Genomic DNA, 10,284 nt, shown 5'->3' on the forward strand with positions numbered 1-10,284 from the left:
GCCATACAATAATTGTTATTTATGTTAAAGGAGTTAACTATGTAGAGTTGTTAAAAATACAATAGTTCAATCGAAATTGTCGTGATTTATTTGTTTGTTTATTCATTAATTCATTCATTCCTTTATTTTTACTTAGTTACTTTTATATTACACAAATTAAAATGGTATTTCTAGGTATTCTGACCGCTTGTTCAATAGACAAGCAATGCTTTGCCTCGCCTTTGTTTTATATGTTGCTGTTATATGTTATGTAATTATATCTAACGTTAGTTAAATATTTGAATGTTGACTTTGCTAGATACTGTCAGTTATTGAATAATATCTCCCTTTCTGTTTTAAGGAAGTGTCGGGTTTCGATTAAGTGGGTGGATCAATTGAAAATGTGTAAAACGAAATATTGGAATCGTTTTTTTGTTTTGTTTTTTGTTTATATAATACTATTGTTATTATAATTTCCGCTTATTTGTTTATAGACGGAACGCAAAGTAACACATGTCTGTTCTAGCCGGAGCCCTGAATCAGCCAATCAGGAAGCAGCATCACCGGAAGTTCCGTTAAATATATCTGGTCTGGCTTGTGGATTCTGTCATTATTAATTTATGTGTTTACAGATGTTTAGAACCGCAGCATGATTTTTCACTTTATCTTTTTGTTGTCTTGTAGACATCTTAAAGATTCAAAGTGGGGAAATGAACTAGACTACTAGCATACTTGAAGTGGTTAACTCGTTATTTTGCAATCAAAGCACCGTTTTCTGCCCTGCTTATCATGTAACCTAGTGTGCACTTGACTTCACTGCATTACAGAGATTGAACCTGTGGCACTGCAGTAAAGGCAGGTGTAATTCAAGATCTGGAACTGTCAACGTGCACAGTTAAGAGCCACTGTGTGGAAATGATATAACGTTAGCATGAACTATTTCAGTCATGTTTAAGGGGTAAAGTTAGTGTTGTGTGGAGGGAAAAATCGATGGACTTCACGGAGTGCTATGGAGACACCTGTTCAGCCGTCGCGCTGGCAGCCCGTGAGGGGAAGGGTCGGCGGGTGCAGAAGCTCATCCAGAGAGGCTTCGCGGTGGACGTGAAAGATAACCGGGGCTGGAACGCCCTGCATGAGGCCGCGGCGGCTGGATCAGCGGAGTGTGTGCGGCTACTCCTCCCTGCAGCCGGTAAGAGCTTCCTTACACAGGCGCTTTTGAAGTGGTCTTAGGTCTCTTTACGCAGACTGTTTAATGCTGCTTAAATGTGGCATACATGCATTTACACAGCCATTTTAATAGTATACTTTTATACTAGGGCCTAAGGTGGGTCAGAGCAGACAAAGTTTAGTCTGGCTTTTAGGCAACATTACGTTTTTTACAAAGAATTTTGAGCAGGCACTGAGCTACCTTAAATCAGTTGTGTAAAGATGCATTATGGACCATCAAATAGAGTTATTTGTTTAGGCAATGAGGGGATGTTGAAGGGAAGAAAGTTCACATAGAAATGGAAATTCTAGCTTCATTTAGGCTACCTGTATGATTCCAAATCTGTAGGAATCTCTTTCTTGCATAAATCACAAAAGGAAATATTGGGCAAAATGTGTAAGCTGCTCTTTTCCATACAGTAAAAACGATTGGGGACTGGGGTTGTCAATCTTGACAAATGACATACATGTATTAAAACATTTATCTATGCAACTTGAGCGCCATATTCTAACCTTTGTGTGAGAAACCATTTCTGTTTTATAGTCCTTCAAATCTTCCCCTCATGAGACAGACAGTATCTGCTTGTTTTTTTCAGTTCCAGTGCTGGTTTTAGTACTGTATTTTTGTTTTTTTGTATGGCAGGGTAGCTTTCAAATCTCATTCATATGATTTAAATATGCACGTATTCAGATTTAGTTACAAGAACTGTCCCTTGAAGACCAACTATCAGAGCTATTTTGACACACTAGTATGTTTGTATCATTATTAAACTGTTCAAGTCAAGATATGTTTTCTTTAATGTGCAGGTCATTAATTGTATCTCAATGTTCCTCTTTACTTCAGTGAATTGTGAAGATTATGTCAACACTTTGACACATAACTCAGAGACTCCTGTTTACTTTGCTGCGAGGAATGGACACCTCCGGGCGGTGAAGTGGCTAATCAAAGGTGGTGCGGACATTAACAGGACAACCAATGAGCTCTCCTGTCCCCTCTTTGCAGGTAAACCCAAAAGTACCTAGGATCACAGGTCATCTCAGATCATGTTTACCATGTGTATTTTCCCTCTTTGGAGTCTTGTTATATGTTTGTCTCTTTTTTTATTAGCTGTAGATGGTGGGTACAAAAATGTTGTGGAGCTGCTGGTACGAAATGGAGCAGAAGTCAATGGGACTCACTCTGTGTCAGGCTGGTCTTGTCTCCATCAAGCTGTTTACAAGGTTATAGATTTAAACTACAATTCTAATTTATGATTTATGAAGCATTTATGTTTTGGAAACTTTGAAATTTGTACAAATACTACATTCACATAGTTTATATATAAGTTCTGCAGCTCTTTTTACTGACCGTTAAGTGTAAGGGCTTATCAGCCAGTTGTTATCGTTAAAAACCCCCAACTTATTTAGAACATCAATCAAATTATTATTTATGTTGCTCGTTATTACTTTTTTGCATTTATACCTCTATCAATAAGTTTTATACTTCTAAATGTTTAATTAAACTTCAAAAAATGAAAGCCCAGGGCCATAGTGTGTGTTCTAATTTAATCAAGCTTTTAAATCCTACATCTGAGGCAGTTGTCAAAATCTTTCATCAAGAAATTGAGGAAATAAATATCTGTAAATAACACTTCCAGGGCCATACTGAGATTGTGAGGTTCCTGGTGAGCATGTGCTCTCTGGAGGCAGTGGATGACTATGGGATCACACCATTATTTGTTGCTGCACAATATGGATATCACCAATGCTTAGAGATTCTTGCAAATGCCGGTGAGAACACTTCTTTAATGATTAATCCTGTATGAAGTATGAACTGCATTGCACTTTTGTACACTAAATGCTTTGGTCAATGTTCAGTGTCAACTCATTAGAGCTATCACTACTGTATCCACTGTGCTGTTTACAGTGACACATTCTTTTGAGACAGATAAGCAGTTTGATGTAAGGGTCAATTAAAAAAAAATGAATGTATTCAATGATTGCAGTAAAAATTCAATATAGACATTCAGAGACTTGAATACATTTTTAATTTCTTAATTAAAATTCATGTTCACACTTTTTGGGTGGTGAAGGAGGGGTGGCATAAAGTAAAAAAAAAAAAAAAATGGATCATGTAAAAAATGTCTTCATAGTGAAAAATGCCTCATTAAAAGTTTGGCGGCTTGCTTTGCTGCTTATTACATTTTCTTTCAAAAATTAAAGAACTTTATACTTCCATTCAGCAAGGATGCATTTAATTGATCAAAAGTGACAGTAAAGATAAAAGATTTATAATGTTACAAAATACTTCTATTTCAGATTATGTCAGCATATTGGTAATGCAATAAAAACAAAGTCTGTTATATCTCAAGTGAACTAATATAGTAGATTAAAATGGGGTCCGTGTTCGGTCTTAAAGGGCCAGCAGTTTAATAAACCTGCCTCTGTGTTTTAATGTTAATCAAACAAAGGACAAATAAATTACTCACTCACTGCTCTTGAATAAATCGGCTACCCTTTTCAACTTTACAAAAATATCCATCTATATTTAATTTATACAGTAAAGAATATGCAATGTTTTTTCACATTTGATTACTTAATTCAAATTACTGTACCTGTTAGATCTACCCGAAAAACTCTAAAAACACTGTTTATTTCATTTGTAGCCTTTCTTTGTTCTATTGTATTTATTTGTGCTATATATGTGTAAATTTGATTATTTGTTCTTATTTTATTACTGACGGCTTACTTGTCTTTAATAATGTTTTAAATTCACATGAATTAGGCTGGTAGTTTTTGTAGTATCAAAATTGGAATAAAGAATTGATATTTAACTGGTGTCTAAACATTTGTAACACTGACCCAATCCTCAGCACTGAGCCCTTCTGGAGCTGCTCTAAATATGTGATGTGCTATTAAATGAAAGATAAAATATGATAGAACAATTGAATGAACAGTGAAAGTAACAGAAGCTCATACAATGCATTTTAGCAGGCTTAATTAAGCATGAAAGCAACTTAAGGAAATATATATTTGATGAACAAATTAAGCCAACTAATATGATTTATATTATTTTGGTGTATCTTCTAATACATTGAAAAATTTGAATACAGTGAAAATACAGGTATCGGTTTTGGCGGGTACCAAAAATGGGAGTATCGGACTCGTACTGGAAAAAGTGGTATCGGTGCATCCCTAATAATTATTTATTTTTCGTTATGGTGAACACCCTTATTTAACTTAAATGAGAATTAAATAAAGAGCCACACCAAGCACAACATTTTCCTGGATCAACATGTTCTTTGTTTTTCCTCGAACAACATAGCAACAGAACCTGATTTCACAAAGTAAAACATGTTCTTGGATCAACATCTTTGTTGGTCTTGGAACAACATTCCAATCAACCAGTCAGTTAGTCAAGTTTAGGCTTACAACCAGGGTTAGGTGTTTCTACATCAATTTCATTCACCTATCATTTCCCTCTGAATTTAGGGATAACTTATGGGTGGGTTTAGGGGTAGCGATATGGTTATGATACAATTTTCAGACAGGAATATTTTTCTGGGATCAACAAAATATGTAGACCCCTAAAATCAGGAAGTGTGCCTAAGCAGAGGTTGTCGTTGTCACAGGGGCGAATGTGAACTGCCAAGCAAACGATCTGGCCACACCGTTGCTCATTGCCGCTCAGGAGGGCCACGTATGGTGTGTGGAGGTTTTACTGGCCCATGGAGCTGACCCTAACCTGTACTGCAATGAGGACTGCTGGCAGTTACCCATCCATGCTGCGGCCCAGTTCAGTCGGCTAAGGTACGGCCGCTTGTCAATTTCATACTGGGTCTGTTTAGTGCTTACGAAGACCTTGTTTTAAAAAACTATCCACATTGTGACATTTACTTAGTATAATATAAATAACATTTGAAAGCTAACCTTTTCTACTTTTTAAATGAGAGCGTAACTTTGGCCTTTATGAAATAATTTTTGCTACACTGGATTAATCTGGCCGCTCATCTCTTGTCTTTCTGTGTAGTGCTTTAGAGAAGCTGATTCCGGTAACGAAGCGAGAATGTGACCGGGGTGAAGGAAAGGTCAGTCCAGTTTACTTGGCAGTACTTAGCGGACAAGCGGACAGCCTTCGGGTCTTGCTAAAGAAGGGCTACAGTCCAGACGCCCAGAGCTGTCGACAGTTTGGATACAGCTGCCCTTTGGACATGGCTCTGTGGTGCAACTCTTGGAAGTATGACATAGATGTACACTCATGTCCTGCTTTTCATTTTTAACACAATCAGTTGGACAGTATGACCTTTTTTTTTCTTTTTTGTCGTTTGTCTTTCAGTTTGGACAGCGAGTGTCACCAGACTCGTGAGATCACTCTGATGCTCTTGGCAGCAGGGGCCCATGTGAGCATGGGCATATATGCCTTTGCGTTACAGGGCCATGTACCAGAGCACCTGCCCTTGATCCTGGAGCACGCTGGGCTCCCTCAGGGTGACCGACTGAGAGAGCTGGCCAATAGAGCCCTTGCCGAGCTGCAGAGCGCCTCTTTTTGGCTCCCCCTGCTGCTCAAAGCAGGAATGGACCCCATGCTGCTCCTACAGGACAAAATGTAAGCAACACATTGCGGTTGTTGTGTCACGCGTTTTTTTATTATTATTTTTTTTATCATGAGTGGATTCACCATGCATGGCTTTTAATAAATAATTGTGCTTTATTAACGTCAGAGTTAAAAACCACTGTGTTAAGCTCTTCTCTTCTGCCTGTAATGCTGTAATTGGGTGCAGGCTTGAAGAAGCTGAGAACAGAGTGCTTAATTTCTTTCTGGAGTTCATTCATTGGAAGACTCTGCCCTCCGCAATGCTTCAGATTCTCTCTCACCGTCGAACAGATGGCACCTGGACGCCACGGAAGCATTTCGGTATGAACTGTGTGGGTTTTATGACTTTGATCAGGTGTTTTTCAGCAATACATTGCATTTATCATATATGTACTCCACATTCACCATTATTTTGTTGGTAAAGTGAAATTAAGCTAAATAGTGAATTTATTTGTACATTAAGTTTCCTGAAGAGTTTCTTTATTACAGTTAAAGAGCTGATATTCATTCCTTTCATTCACATAGCTGTTATGTATGTAAAAGGTCAAAGCGCACGACAAATAAAGTTATTGTCTCCTAAAAGAAAGGATCGATTCTGAACTGCCGAAACGAATCCTCAGTAATTCACTTCCGAAACAAATCTATATAGGTTTGTATCAAATTTGCATAATGCCAGCTTATGGTCTTCATCGGCTGCCCGCAAGCAACGTCTACTTTGACCCGTCCTCAAACACTGTAGTTGTAGCTGAGAAGCATCATGTTGTAGCAGCATGTGGACGTGTTGAGAAGATGCTGTGTTCTTTGCTGTGAATTTAATTTTCATGCACTTTATAGGATGAGGACTGTTCATATCTCTACGTATACAAGTGCCGAGGAAGCCTCATGAGTTGAATTTCAGATATGGTAATGGAATTGGGAGTTTATTTCTCACACGTGCTGATAGACCAATCACAACAGACGCGACCATCTGACCAATCAGAGCAGAGGACGCTCTCGGAAAGGCAGGGTTTAGAGAGACTGAATCCTTTATTGAACCATTTCAGACATTGGGAGGGGAAAGAGGCAATGCTTTTTTGTACTTGGATGCATGTAAACATATTGTTGGAGACCTTCAAAGCAAAAGTAGGAATGTTTAAAATGGCATAATAGGGGCACTTTAAGTTGTTATTTTTTTGTAATCAGTTCAAACTGTTTTAATGAAACAATTCAAAACCCACTGATTAGTTTGCATTAGAATGTTTATGAATTAAAATGTTTGGCGAGAAACTAAGAAGTTTTAACTAATAAGAAATAAGTTTGAACTATTTAAGTAATTTACAGATGAGCAAATGCGCATATATATATATATATATATACACACACACATTTTTTTTATTTGTAAAAATGTATTCCTGTGATAGTCTTCAGTGACACCTGCTCCTTCCGAAATCATTCTAATATACTGATTTGTTGCTCAAGAAATATTTCTTATTATTATCAATGTTGAAAACAGTTGTGCTGCTTATTATTTTTGCCAATTTCTTTTTCAGGATTCTTTGATGAATAGAGAGTTCAAAAGAACAGCATTGATTTGAAAGACCAATCTTTTGTAACAATGCTTTTACTGTGTCATTTTTGATCAATGTAATGCATCCCTGCTGAATGAAAGTATTAATTTATTTCATAAATTATTTTTGAAAAAAAAAATATATCCCACTGTATTCTATATATGTATCCTCTGATGTGGTAAGTGGCCACAGCTCAGTAACCCTTTGCTCTTGCTTCCAGAATTAGTCCCTGCCCTCACTCATCTGTGCAGGCTGGCAGTGCGGGCATCGGTGGGCAGCGATGTTCTCTCGAAGACCTCCTTTATCCAACAGCTGCCCGTCCCCACACTGCTTCAGGACTACCTTCAGTTCAGCGACGTCTCAGGCTTGCTCACATAGCAGCCTGACTGTCATCTGTGGCTAATTAAGTTATCTCGACTTGTTCCACTGCAGTATTTTGTACATAATGTTAATAAAATTTTAATGACTGCTCAAAAAAAGCTGGACTCTGGCTCTTTTCATTACCTTGATATTTAGAAAATATGGGAGGACAAATGAAGAATTTCACCAATTTCTCTTCACTGCTCTGTTCCCCTCTTACACAGCTGGCCTTCATACTGAGTTGATGTTGAAATTCACCTCTGCTCCGTGTCTTTGGTCTGCCTCGTTATCTTCTCTCTCTCTCAGCGGCTCTCCTCTCTGTCTGCCTCCAAGGTCACTCTGCCTGAAAGACGCATACTCTCTTCGAATGTTAATTGCCCAACGCAGTCACACTCGTTCAGAGATGCTACTATCTGCCTTTGGTCATACTATTTATTTAACATTTTATGTTACCTTTAAGGAATGCCCATAGCACACCATCAAAAGCTCGCTGTTAATTTAAAATCATCCGTGTCGCTGCGGCGTGGTGCTCTCAATCCCCTGCTGCTTTCAGAATTGAGTCATACCTTTATGAATAGACGGTTAATCTGTTTCACACAGACATCAATGTTCCAGTATTTTTCTAAAGCTCACACATCCTGGCTAACTGTCTTCACCTCTTTAACATTAATTACGGAAAGACCACGTGATGCTTGCATTATTGCATTAACAAAAAAAACAAAAAAAAACTGTTATATAACATCAAGGTGTTCCTTATTTCCATGCCGTTTCTTTCGGAATACCATGTGCAAACAGCAGGGGGAGAACACGGATAACTGACAGTCCGACCCCGCACTACTGTAGCTACCTAGCAGCCTGACTACATGAAAGAGGAGCCATTTCTGCTCCCTCCCTGATATTTTGAATTCAGAGCAAACCGGAGGCTGTGTCTCAGCAACTCTGTCCCTTGTTCTAGACAATCAGGCCACCTCTCTGTGGGAGACTCTGGAAAGGCATGGCATCAGTAATCATGTGCATTAAGCCTTTCTTGTGCTGCAGGTAAGCTCAGGTCCAACGGTTCGGCTTTGATTAGCAATCAGGCTTTTGAAATTCAGCCAAAGGACTGACTGACTTTGTCATTCTTTCACACACATTCTTTTTTTATATACATAAAGTATTGAAAATCGAATTTCAAAATTTTACAATTTCATATTTGAACAGATATGTTTTATATATCATATATTTTTAGAGAAATATATATATTTCTAATAAAGAGAGTAAAAATATTTGTCATTGTTTTTCAAACCACATTTTTGAAGAGACATTTTTAAGCATTTTTTATAAATATATTACTATTATTATAAACATATAATACAAGTAAGCAAAAATATAATTTCTCATTATTTGTCAAACACAATTTTTGAAGAGATGATTTTTATATAATGTGTTTTTATATAATATATATTTGGAAAAAAAAATCTATTAAAAAAATTTGTATATATATGTGTGTGTGTGTGTAGAGCGAGGGAGAGGGTAAAAATATTTGTCATTGTTTTTCAAACCTCATTTTTGAAGAGACATGTTTATATATTTTTAGAGAAATATATATTTAAATTTTTTTTAAGGTTTATTATACACATATACGTTTTTTTAAATAAAAATATAATATAAATAAAACATTTTTGAAGAGATGATTTTTTAAAATAATATATGTTTTTAGATAAATATATAAAACAATTATATATATATATATATATATATATATATATATATACACACACACACTATACACATCATTTTTGAAGATATATTTTTATATAATATATTTTAAAAATATATATTAAGTGTATATACATGTATGTATGTAGTATGTATCGTGTGAATGTGTGTATATATATATATATATATATTATTTTTTAGAGCGTGTACCATCTGGTGTCTACTGGTGTACAATCTCACAGAAATGTTAAAACTCAGCCTCTAATAACCACTTTGATTTGTCTCCCTAATTAAAATGTGACAGCAGCACAGAGGAACGAAGTCTAGAATAGAGCACGTACATAATTGATGCAACATAATCTAAAATGTATCAGTCATGAAATGTGGTACACGTTCTATAAAAAGCCAGTGTGACGTGCAGCCCTAAGCCAGTCCACCCGGTTGGAGCTGGAAGCCTGAATTGTTCAACAGCCACCACCCTTCATACTGTGAATTTTGTTGATTGGCTCAGGATTTTGTGGCTTTGAGCTCTTAGGAAAACGTCACAGTGGAGCGCGTTGCCTGTCTCTTTATGTAATCACATGGTACGTCTCACTGGCAAATGTGTTAAAAAATTGTTTTGCGGTTCTCTAAGTGTTAATTACACAAACCGTAGTTGATATAGGAAGAATATCTGTGATCATTGCCTCATTGTGTTATTCTCACCATGGACCTGAATCATGAGGACACAGTTGCCTGGCGACCTGCTGAAGGGAAATATCTGCTAAAATATTACCAGGGGATCTTTTCTTCTAGACCTTGCAGAACATCTCATACAAGGTGTATTCATGCTAATACTGTATAGATAGGCTTCTTTGCCTCAGCATATTGCATCACCTGTTGGGAATCGTCCAGCTTTGATGCTGTATGTATGATTTATTT

At 36.9% G+C, this 10,284-nt stretch overlaps 1 protein-coding gene across 1 annotated transcript; it reads left to right on the forward strand.

Moving 5' to 3' along the window:
• Positions 1-240: 240 nt before the first annotated feature.
• asb3 (ankyrin repeat and SOCS box containing 3) lies at positions 241-7,784 on the forward strand. Its single transcript, XM_082152630.1, has 9 exons — positions 241-1,168; positions 2,030-2,188; positions 2,294-2,406; positions 2,823-2,955; positions 4,797-4,974; positions 5,195-5,401; positions 5,501-5,770; positions 5,946-6,079; positions 7,526-7,784. Exons 1-9 carry the CDS (start codon positions 970-972, stop codon positions 7,681-7,683), a joined length of 1,551 nt encoding a protein of 516 aa, XP_082008756.1. The 5' UTR covers positions 241-969; the 3' UTR covers positions 7,684-7,784.
• Positions 7,785-10,284: the final 2,500 nt, after the last annotated feature.

Source organism: Leuciscus leuciscus (assembly GCF_965113295.1).
Source record: "Leuciscus leuciscus genome assembly, chromosome: 21".
NCBI lineage: Eukaryota > Metazoa > Chordata > Actinopteri > Cypriniformes > Leuciscidae > Leuciscus > Leuciscus leuciscus.

Coding starts and splice junctions, on each gene's coding strand:
- asb3 (XM_082152630.1), top strand. CDS start 970: ATGGACTTCACGGAGTGCTATGGAGACACCTGTTCAGCCGTCGCGCTG. Junction 2,407..2,822: donor TCCATCAAGCTGTTTACAAG/GTTATAGATTTA, acceptor TAACACTTCCAG/GGCCATACTGAGATTGTGAG. Junction 2,956..4,796: donor AGAGATTCTTGCAAATGCCG/GTGAGAACACTT, acceptor TCGTTGTCACAG/GGGCGAATGTGAACTGCCAA.